Raw genomic sequence first — 25754 nt, forward strand, 5'->3', positions numbered from 1 at the left:
GTTTTCCACTAGTGTGATCTGTTCCGGCGGCTCTACTCATTGAAATCTGTTCTTTTTGTTTATCGAGTTGCCGACTCAATTTGGATTCGAAATTATCCTTATAAATTCCCTACGATAAATCGAAGTTGTCTGTTTATTATCAAAACTTTGATTTTGACGACTATTTGGTCGTCCTTTGGGCGTTCGCAAAATCTAATTATTGCGTGGGCACTGTCTTGTCTTACGCGGTGCTCACCTTTCACGTCCGTCCGATCAACGATCACACGGCTCACTCGCTGCGGGGCAGGTAGGACCACGTGACACGCACGCACAATCCCCTTCATCTCTCACGGGCACACACACAGGACACAGGAGACGGGAGGGATGGCTGCCGACGGCCCCCACGCGATCCGCCGTGCCCTGGAGAAGGCATGCGCCAGCCCCGGCCGCCGCGCCCTGCGCCCCTGCCCTCCGCCTTCTTCCCGGCCTCCGACGCCGAGCCCGCCGCCTTGATCAGTGGGTGGTTCTCGCCTCCCTCTGCCTCCATGCCCACCCTTGAAGACATCGACGTCGTCGCCGCCGCCGAAGACCTCCTTCCGCGTTCGGGTCGACCTCGGTCCCTGGCCCGCCCTCGTATGGTGCTGGTGTCTAACCTCCGGCGCGGTATGGTTCGTGCTCCAGAAAGTCGTCGTGGGCGCCATCTTCGCCCTTCCGTCGCGGGCGCAGCCGCAGATTAGACAGTAAGCATTTTTTTTGCTTCAACAGGATGCATTTTCACGATTAAAATGTGCAAGGGATTGCTCATACGGATGTAGTATTGTACTCATAGGATGTATTTTTGTGCTCTGAAGTTATGGTTAGATTATTAGACAATAGGGATTTCTGATATTTTTTCGCATCAACAAGATGGAGTTTAAAGATTAAAATTTGCGAAATGGATGTAGTCGTTTCTACCAGGATGTAGTTATTGCCCAAATTTTACACCCTGATTATGCTCGCATGAATATAACTTCAAGAATTTTGTACTTGCACATGCACTCATGCGTCTCACGACTCAGTTTTTTGCCCTACCAGTACCAGACTGTTCGCTCTAAGCCTCTAATACATGATGCAGAATCCATGGTTGCTTCGCACGTCTGTGGGGCAACGGTACCGGCGGGTGTGGGAGCCTGGGAAGCAGAGCTGGTTATCGGCTGCAAGGCTTCACAAGGGTTCTGCTAGGTGGATCTCAGTCTGTTGTCCTTATTTTCGTTCAGGTAGGGTTCCCGATTGATTTTCGCAGTTCGGTTTGCTTCGATGGCAGTGAGTCCCCTGCGGCCTCCTATGTGTGTTTTTCGCTGGGAGATTTTGCATCTATAGAACACTAAAATCTCGATATAATCGGATGTTTCTATCATTTGATCTAGGTTGATTTTGGAAGGGAATCTGAAATTGTAGCTTGAGCGATTCGTTAGTACAACTACAGAGGGACAAGTTCGTCCACAGATCAAGGTGAGAGGACTTTCTATTTGGGCCATATTAATATCTGTCTGTGTTTAGGTTACGTTTTGGTCAGTTCAGCGTGTTTGTGTTCATGAGTACAACTATTGAGGGACAGGGATGTAACTAGACTTGTGTGTGTTCTTAAGCATGTATCATGGTATTAATCATCGTGGCTAACTGGCTATGCTTTTATGTACATTTTTTTTGGCACACAAGATGTAGCTTTTTAAATATTTTTTGGAAACTGCAATTTTAAGGATGTAGCTTCTGTAGGATGAAACTTTAATATTCAGGGGTGACTTTGGGATGCACAAAAAATGTTCTATATGAAATTCATTAGGTTATGATGTAACTTATTCTGGAAACTGCAATTTCATGGATGAAACTTTAATATTCAGGGTGTAGTTTACAGCGTTCGGGATCCAAAATAATTTAGTTCATGAAATTCACTAGTTTACGGTGTAACCAACTAACCATTATTAAGTCTTTCCCTCTTATGATGTACTTTTTAATATTCAAGATGTAATAATTTTTATGCAAACTGTATCTTTCATTGCATAATTTATGTTGTAATTCACAACATTGTTTATTGGCATTTTGGATTAAAAATACTATGTAAATAGTATGAAAAATTCTAGTTATTAGGATGTAGTTTTAATATACATACAAACTAATGTGCAAAATTCTACTTTCTAGGATGTAAATAGTTTGCAAAATTCTAATTATTAGGATGCAATTATACATGCAAACTGTTTCTACCAGTATGTACTTATCTAAACATGATGTAGTTTTTGACTTCTCATTCATGATGTAGTTCTTTTTTCAGTTTTAAAAGGATGTAGTTTCATTTTCTTATTTATTTTCATGCCAGAATATGTCATCATGTAGTTCTGATGGATGTAATATCTTAGTTCTGATAGATGTTCTTATAGTTCACCATGGATAAACATGTTCATGGTTTCTTCATAGTCTATTTTGGTACTTCTATTTTTGCACTGGAGTAAGTTCTTAATGTTACATATACTGGAGGCAATTCTTTTTCTTTCTACTTCAAAAGTTAATAAGATCTAGCCACTGGGGCACAAATCGTAAGAACTTACTTTTATAGGATGTACTTTGTGCAAAAACTTGATAAAATCATTTTTGTCTATGGGGATACCTCTGTGTGACCTGCGTATCTCTCGAACGATATTGTTTTAATCGTTTCGTTTGTATGCTCCTCTACGAACATAGTTACATGCCATTTAACCGCTTTTCCTCAACCCTGAGATGGCCCTGGAGTCCGTCTTCTTAGTTATGATGCGGCTCCTTTGCCTTACAGCTGGCGCTTCCTGCTTATTTATATCCTCATTCTTGCCACTCTTGTTTCAAACAAAGATGTATTTCTCCTTTTGCTTGTCCAAGGTATAATTCCAGGAGGTGCTGGTCTTAATGGAAAACCCATATGTTTTGCATATTTGTTGTAGTGTAATTTTGCTGCTTCCCAGAAATCAAAAATCATGCCAGGGTAGTGGGTCTTGGGTGGATTCTGATTGCTTTGTGTAGACTGAACCTCGTCATCGCTAGCAGATTCTTCACTAGAAAGTATTTGGCTTGTCCCATCCCCTGTGTCAGCAGATGGAAGGGTGCTGCTGTTTGGATGACTAGTAGTGGGCTTATTTTCACTGTCAACATCACCAGGCTCATTGTGGTTCATCCAATGGCACTTCATCTTATTGTATCTGGCCTGTAACTGCTGCTCCAAGTTCTTGCATTTCCACATCTGGTTCTCCTTGTTGATTTGGCATTTCCACATCTGGTTCTCCTTGTTCATTTCGCATTTCCACATCTGTTTCTGCGGGTTGATTCAGGTTTAAAACTACAACTCTAACAAGACCATACATATCTGCAATAAAAGAAGTTCTTATGTCAGTAAACATTTTTTTTTGCTACATTCACAATGCATACATGTTTGTTATACAACATCACATCTAACTGAATTATTTCTCTCTTTATGTAGTTTTACATAAAGACACACAGCACAAGGTATAAAGACACACAGCACAAGGTATAAAGGGCACAAGACTTGTACTTTGTCACCTACAAAACATCTGCGTAATATCGTTGTGGTAGCTGTGACAATGTTTCCGCTTAAAAACCCGAAACAATGTTTGTATTTAGACTTCCAATTTTGCCACAGGAGCAAGATAATGAACAAGTTTCTTACATTCCTTGTCTCTGCTGTACTTTTCAAGTTGAATTTTTTTCTTCGTGCCCTTAAATTACATCCCAGATAATATGCATATTACCAATGCTGTGTTGGTACTAGGATGTACATCATCTTTATGGACCTGTTTCGCAGGAAAAATGTGTCAGCAACTAACCTGTATCAGTTCATTACCCAGCTACCTGTAGTTGTTCAATTCAGGGTGAAAACTACATTTTCTTTCAAGAATACCTGGAGTTTCTGCTTCAGGCTTAGTTGTAGGGACAGGGGATGTAGACTGTAAGCTGTTTCCGACGGTTCAAACTTCAAACTAAGTTGATCTCTGGAGGGAGAATATAATTTGCATGCTAGTAGTACTATTTTAGATCTAGGAGTCACATGGATGCATAAGAAGTTACAGGGAGGAGTGGGAGATTATTCAGTACCTGCTGGGGAGAGGAGGAGAAGCAGAAGCTCCTAATCGATCTTCCTTTATGAGCAGTTATTTTCTACTATGTTAATCTGGTGTTTTTTATGTAAGAAACTGCAGCCACCAGGTGTAGGCAATGGAGTTTTTCATGTGTGGCCTCTGCAAAAGCAGCGGGGTGGGGACAGGGGCTAGAGACGTACGGAGTAGCGGTTTTGGAGGACCTGGGTGCGCGGGTGTCTTTTTTTCTTCAAGCCAATTTAGACTCCCGTGCTATGCGACCAGCGTGCCAAAATCCAGAAAGGGAAAGGTCCAGGGCACCTTTTCCGTTTCAGGTGCTTGTCTGATTCCGACAGGGGGAGCACTGCGGAGAGCAAAACAGTGCCCGCGCACTCCCTAGCCACGTCCTTGGGCGTTTATAGCACAGGCGGATGTTTTCCCGCCTAATCTGACATTTTGGCGCCAATATTTTGCTCACGCACGTCAATCATGGGAGAGAAAGACCCCTTTCCCCATCCTCATCCAGTCGCCTTCCTGAATCCTGCCCCATCCCCGCCAATCGCCATAGCCAACGCCGCACAACCTCTATCCTATCTCTACCCTAAAAATCAGAATCCGCCGCCACCGCCATTCTCCTCGCTCCCTTCCTCACAGCAGGTGCCACGCGAGGTAATTGTCCTGCAGTTTTTCTATTCATAGCTGGGTAGGAATGTAGAATCTTGTTCTCGCTCACAAGGTAGATCTTCCCACTTGTATTCTGCGAGTCTGTCTGGTCTAGCTTCTTCTATCAGTGCACACCAATGACACTTTCTTTGTTAGCTAAGCTATTACTTCTGCTTAATCAACCACGAATTAGGCCATTACAAAGACGAGTTAGTGGCTCCTTTAACCAAACATTAGTGATACCCACGATTTCCTTCGAAAAAGATCTTAAATAATCTCATTATTGTTATTATTATTATTGAATTGACACACTAGCTACCTAAACAAGTTTGAAATGATGGAAAGAGCTAGTCAATATATTTTAACGAATAAATCACAGAAGTTATACTATAGGCAATGTCTTTCCATGGTTTGTAATCCCGGATCTGTGTTGATTAGCGGCAAAAAATTACTCGTCAAGATTTCTTGTATTCTGTTAGGTTGTTAGATAATGAAGTACTCTTGTGCTGTTCGAAAAAATGCCCTGCTTCATGATCCACACAATTTAGAGATCATTAAAATCATGAAAACAAGTAAAACCTTTATACCGAAGCAATATGCATAGTCTTGATATCAGTTCTTAGGGCCTCTGGCTTTTGTCTTGTATTAAAAGTGTGAAGTGTTGAATGTGTCTACGCATCACAGGTGTTTGTGGTAAGGAATCTGAGGTGGGGTTGCTATGAATCCAGCTGATGAGGATGCCATGGAGTTTATACGCCTTGATTCTAAAGATTTTGAGGGTTTGACGGCAAAAAAGTTTGCTCGTATGGTTAACGACCGTTTGCTCGTCCGTTCCAATGTAGACTTGCACACATTCCAACTACATTGGGATGAGTTTCCTGGCATACACGTCAGAGGCATGCGGAGATGGATGAAGTATGCAGTGAACCACAATGTTAAAGTGCTCGACGTGATACTTGATGATTATGATAAGACTCATTTGCCTCCTTGCATTTTCACCTGCCACTCACTTCAGGAGCTGAATTTACAGTGGGGAGCTCCTGGCAATGATCTCGAACATATTGGACGTGTAATACCAGATGAAATCTACCTCCCGTCTCTCAAAAAGTTGACTCTGCGTGATGTGGAATTCGAGCAGTCATCTTTGAACAAGTTCATTGCTCACAGCCCTTACCTTGAAGACATACATTTGATAGATTCATTATGCTATCTTAACCTCATAGAGTCCAAGGTGTTAAAAAAGCTGACCATTGATGGCTCCATTGATATCCCACCGTGTTTTACAATATCTGCCCCACATCTGATTAGCTTTGAGTGCATGCGTTATGAACTTAAAAATATTTCTTGGAGAGACCAGCCCACTCTAGAGAGTGCACAGATAGATGCTCGTGGGACTACGTTTGATGGTGGATGTAAGTTTACAGAAATTCTTGTGCATGCCAAGAAGCTTGCCTTATTTGGTTTAGACATAAAGGTATGTTTCCATAGAAACAAGCCAGTTGTTCTATATGTTACTGTTCTAGTTTGTTTTGCTCAAACATCAACCCTGTCAATTCTTAATGAAAACTGGATGGATAGAACTACCATATTTTGTTTGGAAAATAGTTCTGAACAAAAGGATATTTGCAAATGGATGGCAAGCAAGCTTCAGCATCATATGGACTGCTAATTTCCTTCCTTGATGCAATTGATATTTTCGAAAAACAAAAATGTATTTGACCAAGTCTTCGAGGTGATTTGAGACCAGTAGCTGTTAGTTTTCCTTCTTAAAGGTTGTCTGTGTGTTACTGAGTGTTGCTTTCCTTTACTTTGTTAAAGTGCAGTCATGTGTCTGAATCAGAAGCTGTTAGTTTTACTTCTGGAGGTTCTTTGCAAGTTATGCTTGTTGGTGTTTAATGCTAGTGTATTATGATTAGTATGACAGCCTACTATCCATGGGATCAGGATACTACTCCTTATTACTTATAGTACTGCAGATATTGTATGTTGTTCTGAACTTCAGTAAGTAATTGTTGAAGTTGCATAATATGCGTGTTTCGTGATTTAACTTGGCATATCCATCAGAATAGAGTAGTACACTAAAAAAGGCATTTGGAGTAATCTAGCTGTCAAAAGGTCTTCTGCTTGATATGGAGATGTGAAACACTTGCGGACTTGCTGTGTGTATGCTTATGGAAAAAAGATATGCATGCTAAGTTCAAGGTGCAGCTATTCTACAAGCATAGGGCTCGTTGCTACTTATTTAAAACATGATGGTTTTTTTTTTCCTGTAGATGGTTCACGTAGTGCTTGGAAATGCCAAAATATCTTTGTCCTACCGATTATTTTATAATCTGCTAACCCTCTCAATGCAAGGTTATGTTGGAAAAGGAGCTGCCAACATGTTCAGTGTTTCAGAGCCTTGTAACTCTTGAGATTGGCAAATGGTATTTGACTGAGGACTTGTTCGTTGTGCTCCGCTTCCTCCAGCTTTCACCAAGACTAGAAAAGCTCAAGTTGATTCAAAAATCGGTATGTCATACGATGCATAGAATTATTGCATTAGCTTAATAAGAGTCACTAATAGTCACCTTTTTTATATTTATTCCTTGTTTGTCTCTAGGTTCACAAGGCTGGAGAAGGAGCAGAAACAAAGAATCGGCCAGTTGATGGAATGACCTTTCAATGTCCACTCCTTGAAAGTGTCACGATACAATGCTCCGAGGGTGATGAAGGGATCGACAAGCTAGGGAACGTTCTGGTGGCAAACGGGGTCAGCCTGGACAAAATCAGTGTTACCATTCTAGTGACTAACAAGTACAGGAAGGATGAAATACATGTTACTCTCTATGAATATATCAAGAAAAGGGCCCTACAGGAGAAGATAAGTGCCAGTGAAGGACAGGTGAAGAAGGCAAGACGCTGAGCATAGTCGAGAAGATGGCAAATGAAAGTCTAGAGTGGGACAATGATTCTGAGAGTGATGGATATGACAGTCCTGAAGACTTCTAAGGAGGATTGCATTCACAGATCACAACCATCAACTATGATGATTGTGAGAGGTCTGAAGGGTGCATTACTGTCCTGTGGTGAACTCCATCTTTAGTGTTTCCTTTTGTTCTGAGACTCATGACTTCTGGATGGGAGAAACAGGTTGCACGTTTATATGCTTCAATGATTCAATCCTTTGCAGTTCTACTAGTCTAACTTATCTTTAAATATATTTCGAATTGTTTCACATCTTGTTGGCAGTTAGTATAATGTGCCAACACCCAGTCATCCCGAGCGATAATTACATTCTGTTTGGCAGTCGGTTGTTGTATTAGTGGTCTGACAGTGAGCATCTCTGGGATAAATTTCTTCATTGTGTGGCTTGGGCTACGCTTAGTTTTAGCGCACCACATGGTTTAAGCCTTTAAGGGACGCATCTTAGAACTGAAGAGTCCGTGTTGGCTGGGTTTAATGCAATGAAGCTGAAACAGTTCCAGACCACCAAGTGCTTATCAGCTCATGCACGAGCCATTAGCACCAACATAAGCTTTAGCTGGGAATTATTTCAGTTTGTCATGTCATTAATAGAATGTTACAAGAAAATGGTGAGCCGTGCAACGCAGTGCCCACACACCCCACTGGGGCACTGACCCAGTCCACTCCACTACTCAAGGATCTAGGGTAGCAAACATCTTGTCTGTCTTAAGCACTAAACTGTTAGAGCAAACATCAGAGTTCCCGTTTCAGCAAAGAATAAGTCAGAGTTCCAGACTCAAGTTTCTTATATATAGCCAAATGCGTCAAGTGGAACTTCCGAAAGAAACTCAACCACATTACTGTAGATGCTGAGCATCAAATCAGCAAAACTTGGAGAAGGAAATTTAGTGTGAACTAATCAGCATACAGTACAGGAAGAGGAACTGCGTCATTGTTGGCAAAAACTTCATAAAAATGGAGCGGTCTACCACAATGAATGATCACCGTTCTCTAATCTGGGTCAGGGCAGGCTTGGACTGAAGTGCAGCTTGTGATGAGGGTGGCGGTGACGACACCGCGTCTGCTGCAGCATGGCGGCGGGAGCTTCACGGGCCCGATTTGGGCCCGGCCGGACCAATGGCGAGGTGCTCGAGGCTATCGGTGGTGGTGGCCTACGTGCTGCATCGGTGGGGATTGTGCCCCTGCTGTCACATCCAGTCTACACACGTCTCACGGTGGAGGAGGTCCTCCACGTGGCTATGCTTCTGCCGCCCTCCAGGTCCTTTGTCTGACTCGTGTGCTTCTACTGCTACGCCCAGTCGGATACCGCCTATGGCTGTGGAGATAGTTCTCTCTCGCTTGGTTGTGATACCCCCGTCCCTTGTTTACGGCTGTCTATTCTCGGTCCAGCCGGCCTTGCATCGTTTGCCACGGTGAGACGATGATGGTGACTATAAGACTGTGGTGGCGCATGTTGGTAGGCGCAAAGTTCTAGTGGAGTCCTACAGATTGTTCGAGGATGTGTTTTTTTTTGGGTTGGGAGAAATCCTTGTCGCCTCAGTTGGTTGTGATGCGGTGACGTGTGCGGGCGCCGCTACTCCTTCTTGAAGGGCGTCGGGTGTACCCCTTCCTCACTACCCTCCATGTATCAGGAGAAATCGTAGGACCAGTCCTGACAGCAGCGTCGTCATCGTCATATTCCTTCTTGTAGGTAGCATAGGAGCATGGTGGGACTTCTCCAAAGGATGCATCGGTTGCGGGTCACCATCATTTTTATCGATCTAGCGTTGTTGGCCTTAGTTTGTTTTGCTTCCTCTTGTTTCTTTCTCTTGGACGTGTTTGTGTTGTTTGTCCTAGCAGGATTCTCGCAGTTATGTGTGGTTGCTATATTAATATAGCAGGACCAAAGCCTGTTTCAAGGAATTTGTTGAAAGGTGTTGAACAATCCTCTGGTGTAACATTCAGAATTCAGAACCAATGGTCAAAATGTAATATCCTGCCCTCATAGAATAGTTTGTGTTGTGTCACAACAACCGGTGATATACCTCTTGCTGCATAACCAATTCAACATAGCTCTTCCATATGGTTATTAAGGTCCAAACTAAAAAAAACTTTCACCGATGCTTTCATAGGAAACGCACGTCATCGCGTGCCTCATATATGTGCCGACAACGCCCAAACGAACCCGATAGTTGGGGCCACATGTTAGTGTTCAATTCCCACCTCCTCTCTCTCTCTCTCTCTCTCTCTCTCTCTCTCTCTCTCTCTCTCTCTCTCTCTCTCTCTCATTTTCCTCACCAACCACACCACTCGTCTTCCTCGCATACGTCCCGACCGTCATCGCGTGGTAGTCACGGACGCTCCATCCAGTCGCCTGCACGGCGGCACGCTCGACGTATCCCACTGATGTCGCCAGCCTGCTGCCCTCGAGGTTGCCTCCTTCCTCGAGGCGGCGTGATTTCGTGTGCGGTCCAACTTCCCCCACCGGATTTCGGGCGTGGCTCAGCCTTCCTCGACAAAGGACCCTTCCTCCCCAACGGTGGTGACGACTGGCGTGAAGATCTGGACAGGTCGAGGATGGTGTTCTCGCTGACAATGCCGCGGCGGCCGCTAAAGGCGGGTGAGATGGACGTGTTCGCCATCCGTGCCAACGCTGGTGTTCTGCAAGGCACACACTCGCTCTCGGTGGCTATGTGGCGGCGGCTACAGGCGGATTATGTTGGCGCGTATTAGCCACGGATGACGCTGTCATTCTCTTCTTCTTTTTTCTATATTAGGAGTTGATTTGGAGATAAACCGTGTGAGTATTTGAAAAAATTTAGCCGACATGTATGGCTGACGACCCTAATACTTTACCGACATGTGTGCTGCCGGGCTAGCACACGAGGATCAACGGTAAAGACGCTCCCGAAATTTGAGACATGTTCGCTCATTCCCCCCCCCCTCTCCTCTCTCGGCTAGCTACGTACTCGAACCCTTCTTCCTTCTCGCCGGGCCGCTCCTCCTCCCTCTCCGCCGGGCTAGCCGGCTGGAGTTGGAGAGGAGATGGCGCCGGAGTGTATAGCAGTAGTAGTAGGTTTAGATCTTGGTCCCTAGTGGCGTATGGCGTGCATTTCGGGAGTGAGGTGGCGGATCCCATCGGCTGGATCTGGCGCCGCGTTGTCTTCCTCTCGACCTCATGGAGCTCCGGCGGTCGGAGACAGGGGTGTGGCGGCGGGGGGAGATGAAGATCTCCATAAATAAAGCCGTCTCTCGCGGATCTGGTAGCTACCGATACAGCGGTGACCTCCTCCTCTCTGCTCATCATGGCGGTGAGGGAAAAGAGGTTTGGTCACCTGCTCGTCGCCGGCTACCGCGTTTGCAGCAAGGAAGCTCGTTGGCTTCTTCTCGGAGGCTTCACACGGCGCCACCGTCGCCGTATCTTCCGGGCCGGAAGGCAGCCCCTCCATCGGAGGTTTACCACGGCGCCACCGCCGCCGTTCTCCATGGCCGAAAGGCGGCCCCTCCATCCTCGTGTGACGGCGACCGCCCGTCCTCAAGGCATCAACAACCTCCAGTCAAGCGCTCATGCCGATTCGGAGGCTCTCTCGCTTCGTCGGAGTTAACTCCCACCTCCGCGCCCCAAGTGGTCTCGTCCCCGCGGCGTAGAGGCCGACTCCGGCGAGCTCGTCGCGGTGAAGAAGGAGTTGGACCTGATCGCGTTTCTGTGTTTTATTTGAGGGTCCTCAGTGTAATTTGCAAGGGCTAGGTTGTAATTTTCTTGTTTTTCCTCGGGCCTGTTTGTAAAATGTACTCCACCGCATATGAAATGAAGCCCTAGGTCCTTCGGGACCTTTTCTCGTTAAAAAAAAAAACAGAAATTTGAGACATGTATCATGTGCAGTCGAGCACTCCGGACATGCATGATAGACGAGGTGACCGTGCATGATAGACGAGGTGACCGTCAGTGGTGACCCCTTAAACAGATAACATTTTTTTTCTTTTTTGAGAAACACGGTACAAACGCAGACGCTCACATACACGCGTATACACTCACCCCTATGAACGCACACACGCGCACCCTACCCCTATGAGCACCTCCGAAAGACTGAATGAATATTCCGCCTTTATGAAACACACAGATGTCAAACCTGGGGTTTGAACTCTGGTGGGCTGGGGGTACAACTGTACAACCACCCTCCTAACCACCCAACTTCAGGTTGGTTCTCAGATAACATGTACTCCCTTCGTACACTAATGTAAGATGTTTTAGATCTTTAAAATAGATTAAATACAAACAAAATTAAGCGAACCTACACACTAAAAATAGATTAGATACGAACAAAAGTGAGTGAAGCTATAATAAGATGACTAAAACATCATGCATTTATGTACGTACGGAGGGAGTATATTGCTGTCGGTGGTTAGCTAGTCTACCGTGTTGTTGGAATAAGAGCTGGTTCTCCATTGTGTTTTATCCCCTTGTGATCTGCATCTGTCTGCAAATTCCCAACAGAACGTGCATGTGCACAGCATCAAACGTACGCCACCGGAGACTAGATATACAGTATCATAATTCTGCAAAATGGATAAGACGCCTGATCCAAAATCGATCCAGGGCGCGCAGCATCGATTCGATCGATGCACATGCAGGTTACTCTCTTTTCAAAAAATATAACCCATCGAGCAGCCTAACTAGAGGAGGACGCTCGATCGATCTCCTTTGCATAGTTGCATGCATGGGATTAACCCAAAAGAGGAAGCAAGTACTCGATGGAATCCAATCCTTCACGTGAGGCATGTGGGAAGCAAGTTACGGCCATGCTTCCTTGCCTGCGTGCAGGCTGCTGATGCTGCTGCCCTGCAGCCTGCAGGCTACGTATCTAGCAACTACGCCCCAACTAGGTTGGCTGAAAAGCTTGCTGCTGTATCGATCCATTTGTGGACATTTCTCCCTATATGCGTTCAAACCATGGTACTATGCACGTTTGTTTTGTATTATTCCTCCCTACGCTTTCGGAACATGGTACTCCTATATGTTTGGGCGTGTGTGGTAGGTTGTACGTGTTCCTGGAAGACGACATGTATGATTGCCTAGGGCTTGATTCCAACAATGGGATTTCTCGTATTCCTCGTATTCGGCGGGCCAAAGTTTGATTATTTGAAAACCCAGCTCGTATCGAAATATTGCACAACACGATGTTTAAAGCAGGCCAAAATTTGTTCTGAGAGGAACGGCTGATTCAACCTTTTTCTAGGGACAGCCCTGCCGAGCGCCCGCGCGCTTATTGTTTTATACCCATTGGGAAGCGCGGGAGATGAGGCGTACCCGTTTACTCTGCACTCCACTCCCCTCACCGCCCAACCGGCACTCTCACCTCAATCGGTTTCTCCATGGCCACCGCTCCCCCTCCTCCCCCTCCGCCCGACGGCCGCCCCCAACATCAGGAAGATGTCCGCTCAAAAAGTGTGGGTGGCGCGTCCGCTCAACGTGCTAGCGACCGACAGAAGCAACCTCGCAGCCGTACCAGAGGCCTCGTCCCCTATATGTTCAAGGCCACGCTCGAAGAGGGCGGCAATGACGGCGGCCACCTCTAACGGATTTGGCCGGGGGATTGTCATCGACGCCGGTCCGTGGACGAGATAGCGTCACGGTGGGCAAGGCACTTGCGTTCGCAGGTCCTACCCTCGCCGATTTGGCTGGGGTTTTTTTCAACCCCTCCAGCAGCCGCAACGAACGGACCCTCGTCTTCTTCCCGAGCTTCGTTCGGTGGCCCAGGTCTCGGAGCGTTCCTCCGCCAACAGGAGCGACCGATTTCTCAAAGGTACGCCCACAATCTTGTATATTTAGGTAGCGGTTACGGTTTGGTCGAAATTGGTAACCTTCGTTGAGTGTGCTATGTCCGGCGGCCGACGATACGACGTTAGGGCTAAAATTCATGCGCTACTAGGGTAGCTTGTCGAGGTCTGCATACGCATGGTAGATTTACAAATTTGGGCAGTGCATTTGTCGGGGTGTGAAATGATTGCACTCCCAAATTTCAGAAATTGGGACAAAACATACAATGTTCTGGAGAATGCTTTTTTATATTTGGGTAATGATGTGGCAAGATTTGGGTAATGTTGTTGATCATTGTCCTGCTCATGATGGAGATGATGATCCACACATTGACAGTGCCAATGTTGTTGATCGTGGTGTTGGTCATGCTTTGTATGATGATCAACTCATTGACCAGTTGCCAAAAATGTTGTTGAGTGTCTTGCTCCTGCTCTAGATGTTGATCAACACATTGAACAATTGCCAAAGATGTTAATCATTGTGCTGCTCATGCTCTTGATGATGAACAACACAATGATGGGGCTATAGCTCTTGCCAAAGCTCTTGATCATGCCATTTACACGAACTTTCTTAATTATCTGAGTAGGTCGTCAAGCTGGAGTGCGACAGGGTGGGCAAGGGGTGGTTCCCTCCACCCGGCTACCAGGACAACATCGCCCTCAACCGCTGGACGAGCGCTCTTAATCCGGAGGTGCTAGGCTCGGTGGAGGTTGTGCTGATGCCACCTCCAACCACGAGCTCTCATGCTGCGGAGGTTCTACGTGCAGCTCAACACGGATGACCTCCACATGCTCATCGTGATGCCATGGTTATAGGATTCGCTCGGGGAGTGGATAAAGGTCTCACTGCCACACGGTGTGCCCTTGCCTGCGTGTCGGTTCTGCGACGAGTGGGTGTAGATCACCTACCATGATGGCCAGGTGGTCTTCGGCAGGAAATGGGCGCAGATGGTCTACAAGTACGATCTCCATTACGGTGATTTTGTGGAGTTCAAGCTCCAAGCCTTCGTCTTGAAGATGATCATCTACAAGACTGACTGCTCCACCGCCAGGCTCTACATATACCCCGACCACGGCTAGGCGGTAACCCTCCTTTTATCTGCATGTCTGTTAATTATGTCCATCTGTAGTTGTAGTGGTACTTCTGAACCTATGCGTACAAGACATTGGTGTTTGATCAAGGGTTCTATATGCTTATATCGTCCTGGAACATCCTTTCTTTTGCTCAAGGGATTCTACGGGCTTATATCACCTTGGAACACCCTTGCTTTTGATTAGGACTTGTTTGTAAGCCCTCACAATGCTTATTATGTCAGTTCTCTTGAGTGTTGGGTACTATCATGGTAACGGCTAGTTAGTGGTAAGAGCACCTTATGAAGAGGGAGGTAATAGCATCGCTGTTGAGCACATAACCAATTAGGCGATTCTTCCTTCCGCAACCAACGTAGCGCATATTGTTGCCAACCAATCAATGGACCGAAACTGCACCATGAAACTTTGTTGGGATCCAAACGTAATGCACAAACAGACCCAGCATCGGTTTCACCTCGTATGGCATCTAGCGAGGCAAAAGCAATAATGGGAAAATTTCGGTACGAGCGACAAATCAGGCCCTACAAATTCTACTATCAGCTGGAGGTGTACTACCCGTCCGTCCACGGCCTCAGCCACGCATGTGCTACCACCTGCAAGCCGGGAACGTCCTCGACGGCTCGGCATGTCGATCGCAAGCTCAACAAGCTGGCCAATCGGGCCAGGCATGGAGGCTACAACGTCCACGTGCCTACCGCGAGATGGATTGGGGAAAGAGGTCAAGATCAAAGAAAGATATATACAGGGGGTTTTGGCAAAAAAAAAAACGACGTCTTAGCTTCATTATAATTTTTGATGAATTTGCACCAGATCAAAAGTTCTTGTACCTTCACTTCAACTTACAAGTTGCTGTATGAATTGAATTTGCATTTGCTAGACAACTTTGTGTATGGGCAGTGTTATTAGCTTTTTTTTTTTCCAAAAGTGAAGGCTACGTGACAACACTAGCGAATGAGGATTATCGAAGTGGAGGGGAAGGAGAGCCGGGTAAAGCGATACACTTTCTTCTTCCTGGGATATACGGGGAATATGTATTTGTTGCCATACGAAGGAGAGTACTCTATATTTCGAAAAAAAAAGAGAGTACTCTATGAAGGAAACCACATTACCTAGTCCGAGTCTGGAGTCTGGAGCAGATCTGGGAGGAGCCTAGCCGCCGCTTTCACTGACGAGGCGGACGTCGCCCAGTCTAGCCGCCTTCCGACGCATTCCACCGTCCCTGCATGTCACTGCCAAGAGCACGCCGGCGACGGCAAGCGTGCCGTGCGCGCGCCCTGGTGGGTGGTGGCCGCGGCCGCCCGACCTCGATCCCTCCCATACGGCGTGGCGCATCTTCGTTTGGTCCTGAATGTGTTTCAGGTGGAGGCCAACCATGCTCGACCGACCAATGGCATCGCCGTTGCACAAGGAGTCGCTCTGCATCACTGCACCATGGAATTGGATTTGGTTGCCTTTGGCGAGGACCGGAGGTGACAGCACAAGTATCAAGAATGGAATATACTACCCGATTACCTTACGGTTTGATTCCATTTATGTAATGCCTGAAGTTCCATGTTGCTTGAACAAAACGGAACAGACATATTCTTCTGTACGAAAAAAACAAAGAAGCAAAGGAGATTGGAAGAAAAGAAAAGGCCACAAAGTGGATCAGCATCAACACGACACTATCTGCGAGAGCAAGCGGGGAACCATGAATGCTTTGGCAAGAGGAAAGCTGAGAGATGCCAAATTAAAGCTCGTGCCGTTACCATTACACCACCCCATCTTCTGAAACACAAATATAGGTCTTGCTCTATCTCTTGCAGCCAGGGCTCTACCACATGACAGAGTGAAATTGTATTTTGTTTCAAGCAAGATCGTGAGTGATCGTGTATGTTCACCCTCACTGGATTTCTTGGACATAACTGCTATTTTCTCTGAAAGTGTTGTGCGCTCCTCCTCGACTCGATTCGCCGTTGGTGGCTCTAGAGGTGCTGCAATTGCATCTTGTACATACCTATAGTCATATACTCATATATATAATCCTTTGTGGTGCGATGCCAGTGCATTCCATTCCCCAGCTCCGCGGCCGGCTAAGCCCAAGTGATATTTTTACAGGTTCTGAGCAAGATGATGGGGTGATATATCTTCAGATGTAGGATTGAATTTCACTGAATATAACTTCTATGTTATCCGGAAGTCTTAATTAGTTCACTCCTCCTCAACTCGATCCGCAGTCTCGCAGCTCTAGAGGTACCTACTGCAATTGCATCTTGTACAATATATAATACAATCTTCTCTTGCCATAGGTTTTCACAGCTTCTGATCAGGCATCTTGCTTTTGCAGGGGGTGGAGAAATTTGCAGCTGATGGGTTAGATTATATATCATGGCCTTCTTCTGCTGATATTAGCTTTCTGTCGAGAACTTCAACATGTATGAACTTCGAACTCAGCACTACTTGGTTGGTACCTCTTCTCTCACAAAGCCCGGTGACTGATTTACATTGTATGTTTCAATATTGTTTTTAATATTATAATTAAGCATATTTTTTGCTTTTGTTTATTCATATGCGAAATTAATTAAACTAAACTGTAGTACAAATAAATGTATTGTGACAGTCATATATAATAGTTATTGACTACTACAGGATTTTGATGACGCCGTCAAAAAATTGGCTGGCCTTTTGCGTGAAAGCTATGGTACTGCAGAAGGCAAAACTAAACTACTTGTCCTTTATCACTCGTACGCCAGATTTTCTAGAACATCAGTTGTTCTTGGAGCTATAGCCAAACTCCTAAAATCCACAGTATGTGATGTTTCTGACACGACAAAGCATTTTAGCAGAATTGTCTATGTGGACCGCTCCTTGTGTAGAAACACAAGGACCATGCAAAGGGCAATCGCGGAGGAGCTGAACCTTGGCCATGTAATGAACTTATTTGACAAGCAAGATGAAGATGATGATTTCAGAGGTGTGGACGACAGTCTTCGAAAAGAGATATCAAGTGTTGGAAGTTTGATTAATGAGTCTCTAAGAAATGAAAGGTTTCTGGTGATTTTTTACTATGGAGAAGTCGAAGAAATGGATCTGGTAAATTGTGGCATTCCTCTTTTTGGTAAAGGTGTACTGTTATGCTCTCCTGGTGGCTTATTTCAGGTCGAACAGCGGGACTATAAGATGTCCATTTTTCATATGATTTACATTTTTATGGGTTCCAACCCTAGCACAGATACTGGTACACAAACCCACCATATATTGCTCAAAGAAGCTGCTGAAGTGATTCGTGACACCGTTGTAGATGGCATTAACCCAGAAATAGTTTTGGATTGCTTCTTGTACTCACTGTTCCTGACAACACAACTACTTAATAGCTCTATTGGTGTTGAGTATGATTGGGCTACTCATGCTTGCAACTACTGGATTTGTGATGGAATCGTTGGAGGTGAAAGGACTTGGGAGATTGGTAATGCCCTGTATGGGGTGATACCACAGTTGAGCAATTCTACGGATAGAACAAGACTTTTGGCATCCTATTTGAATGGAAGAAAAAATTCCTATAAAGGCTGGTATTCAGTCACCTCCAACAAATGCGGAGGAGATCATATCCCTAATGTCCCTCATAACGCATCATCTTATTTCCTAACATTTGAGGGAGATGATCCAGTATATGTATGTAATGATTTGTTTCAAGTAGCCAACAACCTCCGTGTGCTAAAACTCTGCAACTGCAGCTTCAATTTTGCATTCCCTCCTTTCCAGTGCTGCCGCAACCTAAGATTCCTTTGGCTTGAACATTGTACAAACACAGGGAAAGAGCAAAGTGGAGTGCCGATTTTTCCGGACCTGCTGGTGTTTGATTTACGTTTCACAGATTATGTTTTGTTGCCTCTGATGGTTGAACTCATGACCAATCTCAGGGAGCTAAATACAAAGGGAGTCTCATGGAAGACTATGAGTCATGTTTGGAAAAAGCTAGAAAAACTTTACAAGCTCCGAGTTACCAAATCTTCAGATGTGTTCACGGTGGACAGCTGTTCTTCCATAGATATGATGAATTTGGAACTCCTTGACTTATCTAGCAACACTAACATGGAATTTTTGCCGACATTGTCATCCGCAAGAAGCCTGAAGATGCTTGTTCTTGATGGTTGTTCCAGCTTGGAGAACGTTGTACTGGAAGGAGCTCCTCCACTGCTCGAAAGTTTCAGCTTTGATGGTTATGGGCCAGCAGAGAATTGGAATCATTCCATACAACTGCCAAAAAAGGAATTGCGCCTGCAGTCTCCTATAGCTCCCATCGAAACCGTCCAAGTTACCAAGATCTCCCTCCATGGTTGTGGTCGATTGCAGAACATATTTTTGCGTGCATTGCCTAATCTGGAGGATCTGGATCTCTCTGGTACAGCCATTAAAACCAAGGAAAAAAATAGCGCGCTATAATAAAATAGCGTGGGTCTAAAAATACGCTATTAGCATGCTATAGCGTGCTATTAACGCGAATAGCGCTCTATAGCGCCGAAATAGCGTAGCGTCGGCTCTCCAGATATGCTATAGCGTGCTATTAGCGTTGGAATAGCGCGCTATTTTTTTCCATGATTAAAACACTTGACCTCCTTGCAATGGATATCCCGAAACTCAAGAAGTTGTTCCTGCTGGGTTGTCAGCATCTCCGTAGCCTAATCTGGCGTGCATTACCTAAGTTGGAAGTGCTACGTATAGACATGCAGTGGAAGCAAAGATCAATGGTCTATTGTGGAATAGAGAGATCTTTCAGCTTTCATGCATTTATTGCTTTTACAGATGGAAGGTTCACTTTCAGGTTCATTGAGGGACTCTATCACCGAATATCACAATGTCTCTCAATGGTGTACCTCCTTATCTCTTGCATGAGCCATAGCCAAGCCAACAATACCAAAAGTATCAAGGAGATTGGCCCTAGCCAAGAGGGTTTGGTTCCAACAAGTCTGATTTTACCTTATGATAATGTTGCTCTTACTAAAGATGTTATGTGCTCATCTTTCCTGTGGAACCACCAACAGCTTCAAACTTTGGATGTGCATATCGAGATTGGTGAAGGAAGCTATAATATAGAGAGTATGCATGACAATTCAAATTTCAATTTATTTGCGCGTCATGTTCAATCATTGCATGTCCATGACAATTCCTCAATCACTGCTATCCCTCCAGCAAATGAAACAAACTGGGACATGCTTGAATGGTGTCATGTTGTGAGGTGCCCCAAGCTACAATATGTGTTTTTTCGCCGATATGGACGAGAGAGCTTTGGACATATAAGAATAATTTCAGCTTCTGATCTCCTGGTGGCTTATTGCATCTGGAGTAGAGGCACTATTATTCAGAATAGTTGTTTCGCACGACTGCAACACATATACATGTACAACTGCCCTAGGCTGGTGTACGTCCTCCCCATTTCCTTCAGCTTGCCCAACTTAGAGACCCTCCAGATCGCATACTGCAGTAACCTCCGAGATGTTTTTCCATTGGACGACAAGTACCCTCCAGCAATATCATCAGGTGTCACATTCAAGAACCTAAAGCAAATCAAGCTATACCATCTTCACAATCTGGGGCAGATATGCGAAGTCAGATTGACTGCGCCGGCGCTGCAGACGATCGGCCTCCGGGATTGCTGGGGTCTCAGGCGTCTGCCGGCCGTAGCACGTGAAGGTCCCAAGCCGGTGGTGGACTGCGAGAAGGACTGGTGGAACAAACTCGAGTGGGATGGCTTGGATGCCGGTCATGACCCATCGCTCTTCGAAACGCGCCACTCAGCCTACTACAGGAAGACCCTCCCGATGGTCTCGTTTCTAAGGTCCGTTGCACATAGATTTCTTATGTATGCATATATGTCGATAGAAAAGTTGTTTCATTTTTTCCTTTGGGAGAAGGAATAACTTCATTATCTGTTTTTCGTTCTTCATTTGTCAGGTGATATGTTGCGCTACTCTGGCATGTGTTGCTTCGCGGTGCGAGGAGGTTGGGCTTACGTGAAGCTTCACTTTGTTGTTACAAGTCCTAATCTCACAGATCCGGGGTGTTCCCAACTGCGTAGGTGTGTCCGCAAAGTGTGTCTGTGTTCGAGTTTTCGGTCCGTGCTGCACTGCTACTACTACTTGTACTCGCAGCCTCGCGGGTGAATAAAAGTTGTGTTTTCGCCACGATACATGACCTTGGTCCTTGGTATGCTTGGATTGGTGTGTGATGTTCTGCTACTTGGAGTCCTAGCTTTCATGCTTGGTGCGATGTTCACTAGCCTAACGGATTTGTGTTGGTTTGAAGTCTGTTTGTAATAAGAGGGTGTGCCGTGTCCAGATACTCCACTTGTGTCCACAAGAGAGTGTGGTTTTGTGATTGATGAACCGTTAATTCAGCCTGTGTTTGGTTGATGAACAACAAACATTGTATGATTGTGATCATTATCGGAAAATTGTACTAGTGTGATGAATTGTCTTGTGATTTCATACAACATGAGTTTTAAGCGTATAATATGTTGGCATTGTGGATATTTGTGGTCTGGCAAGCTCTACGCTCAGCCTGGTCGCTAGCGTAATTTCTCCACATCGCATTCATCAAGATTCTATACAACGTGTTGGTGAAGCCCACTCTATTGCCTGCTGGGCGCTGACTTTTCTCCTGCTTCTATCGTTCTTGCAGGTATGTGTTGTGGGTGAGGTGAGACCCACCTAGGCTCGCTTCATGCTGGTGCGCCTTGCATGGTGCCCCTAGGCCCTAGCTGCTGCTAGTTTATTGGTATGGGACACTGCACTACAATAGTCGTCTCCAAACACAAGCTAATGTACACATAAATGTTGGCATAAGAACATCTCTCGCTTAACATGGAACCGTTAAATGCGGATGCGGTAACGGGTAACCGCATCTCCATTTTGCGGTGCAAAAATTATCGCAGCACCCCAAACTACAATATTCTGTTTTACGATAGAGGGTATTCTAGATCCATTCTACCGCGACACTTGATATACCGTAAATAAGGGTTTTCAACATAAAGAGGCTTTGAGTGAGACATCAATATTCAAAATAAAACATAGATAATTTAAATTAACAACAATGTTTCAATCAAATGCATAGTCTTGTACCGTGTTTCTCAAAAAAAAAGCATGAAATTCGGGATGAAAATGGTGTTGGTCAAGAAGAACCTTCACCATTGTTGTCGCCGCCACCACCACCACCGGTTGCCGGAGCACCGATGGCATTATCGCCGCCACCACAGCTCTAGCCACCTCTATTCTTGTCTTTCTACCTTCCAATATCTCGGACATTCTTATCTCCCACCATTTTTTTGTTAGAGGAACCTTTTTGTTTGGATCCATCATCATCACCTAGATCTTCTCATTTTCCTCTTCGAGGCGGATATTTCTATCTTCAAAATTCTGACCTTCTCTTCACATCTTCTCTATTTGCTTCCCACGTTGTTATCTTATCGAGTTTCCTCTTGTCAGTCGCATCTGCCGCTCCAGACGCATATCCTTCATCTAATGGTTGGAGTGGTGCGCTATGAATGCCGACCTCGTTCCCCTCCAGCATATCGAGAAATGAGGTCGGAATGCTATGCAAATTGTCTCTGTGCAACCTTACAAACTAAGATTTCTATCCCAATTTCAATTGTTGACATCAAAAGATAAGAGTGAGGGCAAATAGGTATACCTATTGAGCCAATTTGCACCACCGCGGAGCCGTTGGGAGCAGACAAAGTCGGGGATGGGGCATCCTGAGCGGGCACGGGGCCACGGATAGCCTTCCACTTCGTCTTCCGTGGCACCTCGCCCGACGATTTGGTACACAACCGGAGCAGCGGCACAGCCGTAGGAAGGCTAGAAGTTGTCGCTACCACAATCCCCACAACGTGAACGCCCCATCGTCTGCGCTTCATCCTACCGGCGACAGCCACATGCACCTCCACGATGGTGGCGGCGGCGGAGTTGGGGGAGCGACGGGAATCAACGATTAGGCCCGCATGAAGATGCATCATTATGACCAATATATAAGCATATCAATTATAATAACATCATATATTATGGGGCAAGGGACTAGGTACTCCGTATCTTCTTAATTAAGGGAACCATGAAGCAAAGTTGGCAACACCATATATCAAGAGACGGCAAGAGGGAATTCTATCAAGTTAAATATGAAAAGATGCCAAGGTATTGTGGTGCCTGTGGATTTGTTGGTCACTCCCACCTGGAATGTGGAACTGGAGAGCATGATGAGAACAACCTCAAATGGGGTGATTTTTTGCAAGCCGATTGGTCTTCCTGGCATGGCCGTGAAATTGGTGGTAACCGTGGAGGTGGCCGTGGTGGCCGTGGAGGGCGTTCTAACCAGGATGGTAATGGAGAGGGAAGAGGACGTGGAACCAATGGGGCTCGGGGTAGAGGTGGTATGGCATCCTGGAGATATAATGCTCTCCCCTATGTCGATGGGGTTGTTGCGGCTGAGGATCCGTTAGATGATACAGGCCTGATGAGGAGATGGAGGAAAATGGCTCCTCAGACTCAACTGTGAAGAGGAGATTGGAGATGAACCAACAGGATGAGGATGAACTCTTAGGCCAAAATAAAGAGGATCTTGGTGCAGCGATGGTGGTGGATACTGGATGTCCTGCTATTGCTGGTCCTGGAAAGGTGGACAAAACTAGAACTAAACGTTCTAAGAAGGATGGAGCTATCTCCCCTTCAAATGGATCGGCGGGCTCCTTCGAGGAGTCTGTCCGGTCGCAATGAGGATATTAGGCCTCAACTGTCAGGGTCTGGGTAACGCCCCGACAGTTCGTGCGCTCTCTGATCTACAGAAGCGAAGTAACCCCGAGGTGCTGTTTTTGTCGGAGACACACCTTGATGAATACCCGGCAGAATGTCTAAGAAGACGATTACAAATGGATTCAAAAATTATAAACCCGAGTGATGGGAGAAGTGGAGGTCTGATCATGTTATGGAAAAGAGAGATATCAATTCAGCAAGTTTTTTCAGCGCCAAAATATATAGATGTCCATATTGATGAAGGACAAGGACGGAAGTGGCGCCTTACTGGGATATATGGCGAACCTCGCTGGGAAGATAAATATAAAACTTGGGATAAAATGCGGGAACTCAAACACGATTCCAATTTACTGTGGTGACCCTGCATACCACTGCATGTTGTAGTATGCCAGTCGTTGATATAACATTCGCGAAGTACCATTCCGCAAATATCATATCCCTCAGAGTAGTACAACAGAACATAGCAAGGTCCATAACTCATTCACATATTATTACAATACACATACACAAGTCGTCTCGGAGCTCCTCTTGGGTCCTAAGAGGATATCTCCTGGGTTCGAGGTGAACCCAACTTAACTTACAATACCATTGTCTCATTAAACAAAACATTTATTTAATCGAGCAGCTAAATAGTAAGAGTTCGCGCTGCTCGGCTACTACTACTCCTCCTGATATCCTTAGGCTTGTTCTCCTCCGGAAGCCTCTCCGGATCCATAGACTATGATGTAGTCTACGCCTTCCACTCCTCCTGAGAGGTCTGGTTCCTCGTAGCCGATGATTTCGGCTCCATCATGGTTGTCGTTGTCCTCCTCCGCATGGTTCAGACAATCTAAGCATGGGGTTTAAGAGTGGTATGAGTACGAGCGTACTCAACAAGTTCATTATAGATAAGAGGTGTTTAATGCACTAGCTACGATATTAGACCAGAAAGTCTAATACAAATGCAAGTTTTGATAAACATTTCTTCAATAGATTGCTTTTATTTCAAAGAGCTATGTCCGTCAGCCTTCACCGGTTTACTAGAACTTCATGGAGCTCCTTTCCGGCCGCGTTCGCAGTTCCTCAATCCCGGAACAGGGAGTGACGAGTCACGGTTCTTTACACTCTGCAGAGGTGTGTTGCTTTACCCATAAGAGATCTTAACCTTGGTGCCAACCGGGCAGCTTTCCCGTCCACACTTCCTTCGGTGTGAGGCCCGGTATAAGGTCTAGCCAAACATGTTCCTCCGCTACCTCGAACACCCACCCTTTGTTGCATACCCCGACCCTGGGTCCTCGTCGGTCCTCTTATACCACTTAAGGATGGACCCCGACCACGACAACAGTTTGGGATTGAACCAAACCCCTTCGCCGGCAGCTGCAACCCATCATAGACCGCAATACCGTGGGGACTTTAGGCTTCCCCAGCCCACCGCTTGCACTTCGAGCGACAAGTGTCTACGGACTATGCCGTGGGGACTTAAGGCTTCCCCAGCCAACCGCTTGCCCTGACAGATACAAGTGGCTACGGTAAAGCGCATCCGTTGATGAACGAGAGGTGGAAACACTTTTGACTACTCCGTCCCACTCCGGATCTTATGGTTAACACGGATATTACGGCACAAGAATCACTCGGCGACATTTGTTGTTTAATCCTAGATGGATATAAGCCCGTGCAATGGAACCTCCACCATATCAACACAATCCATGGTTCCATTGCCCACCACATAGTCATATTCATAGTTATGAAAGTAGTGGTTTTGATTTTTGTGCAATAGTGATAACCATAATACTTTGCAAGTAAGTTGATAAAAATACTCAAATGACATGAGCAAGTGATGAACTTGCCTGAACATTGCAAAGTTCTGCAGTTGGAAGGTATGGACTGACCCTTGTCCTCTTGTTCTGAAAAATAGCATCATTGTCCGATAAGGGCAATGGTTAAAGAAGCAATAATGCATGATTCCAGTTTTAGGGTTTGTTTCCCCCCCTTTCTGATGTCGTTGTTATTTTATGAGAGGTTATATACTAAGAACATCTTAGGGATACTTGATTTAGGGTAAATCCTACCTTGAAATGTTGTCAAGGTGTTTTAAAGTCCAAAGGCATTAATGGACTTATTTTTATTATTGAAAAATATATGTGTGATTTAAATGATTATTTAAATCATCAAATTAAGACTTATTCTTAATTGTTTTCAAAAATTCTATTTGATATTTTATTTAGATAGAGAATTTTATGCTGATCAATTTTCATATTTTTAATTATTTTTTTAGAGCTCTTATCAATTTTCTATTTAATTTCATAATTTCTGGTTTTTAATGAAATTGTGAAAAGTCTGTTTTGCCCCTTGGGCCCACCTGTCAGGTGGCCCAACGGGTTAGGTCGGCCGACCCACCTGGTCCGGC

General features: G+C 45.3%; 2 protein-coding genes and 1 long non-coding RNA gene across 3 annotated transcripts; all 3 read left to right on the forward strand.

The window, feature by feature from the left end:
* The first annotated feature begins 559 nt into the window (after window positions 1–559).
* LOC124687938 lies at window positions 560–3583 on the forward strand. The gene is made up of 4 exons (XR_006998361.1): window positions 560–719; window positions 1094–1235; window positions 1386–1470; window positions 3461–3583. It is a non-coding gene; the product is annotated as an uncharacterized LOC124687938 (long non-coding RNA).
* Window positions 3584–5454: 1871 nt separating this feature from the next.
* On the forward strand, window positions 5455–7641 carry LOC124690447 (putative F-box/LRR-repeat protein At3g42770). Its single transcript, XM_047223835.1, has 3 exons — window positions 5455–6210; window positions 7092–7247; window positions 7348–7641. Exons 1-3 carry the CDS (start codon window positions 5455–5457, stop codon window positions 7639–7641), a joined length of 1206 nt encoding a protein of 401 aa, XP_047079791.1.
* A 9071-nt stretch (window positions 7642–16712) lies between these two features.
* Window positions 16713–20526, forward strand: LOC124690448. The gene is made up of 6 exons (XM_047223836.1): window positions 16713–16823; window positions 16918–17033; window positions 17220–18246; window positions 18445–18994; window positions 19177–20406; window positions 20523–20526. The coding sequence occupies exons 2-6, from the start codon at window positions 17004–17006 to the stop codon at window positions 20524–20526; spliced, it is 2841 nt and encodes a 946-aa protein (XP_047079792.1). The 5' UTR covers window positions 16713–16823; window positions 16918–17003.
* Window positions 20527–25754: the final 5228 nt, after the last annotated feature.

This window comes from Lolium rigidum, chromosome 2, assembly GCF_022539505.1.
Source record: "Lolium rigidum isolate FL_2022 chromosome 2, APGP_CSIRO_Lrig_0.1, whole genome shotgun sequence".
In the NCBI taxonomy this organism is placed as follows: Eukaryota; Viridiplantae; Streptophyta; class Magnoliopsida; order Poales; family Poaceae; genus Lolium; species Lolium rigidum.

Bases quoted from the DNA above. Each gene is read 5' to 3' on its own strand.
- LOC124690447 (XM_047223835.1), top strand. From the start codon at position 5,455: ATGAATCCAGCTGATGAGGATGCCATGGAGTTTATACGCCTTGATTCT. The intron at 6,211-7,091 runs GTATGTTTCCAT...TCTCAATGCAAG, and splicing joins TATTTGGTTTAGACATAAAG to GTTATGTTGGAAAAGGAGCT. The intron at 7,248-7,347 runs GTATGTCATACG...TAGGTTCACAAG, and splicing joins TCAAGTTGATTCAAAAATCG to GCTGGAGAAGGAGCAGAAAC.
- LOC124690448 (XM_047223836.1), top strand. From the start codon at position 17,004: ATGTATGAACTTCGAACTCAGCACTACTTG. The intron at 17,034-17,219 runs GTTGGTACCTCT...TGACTACTACAG, and splicing joins TTCGAACTCAGCACTACTTG to GATTTTGATGACGCCGTCAA. The intron at 18,247-18,444 runs GTAATGATTTGT...TACGTTTCACAG, and splicing joins AGATGATCCAGTATATGTAT to ATTATGTTTTGTTGCCTCTG.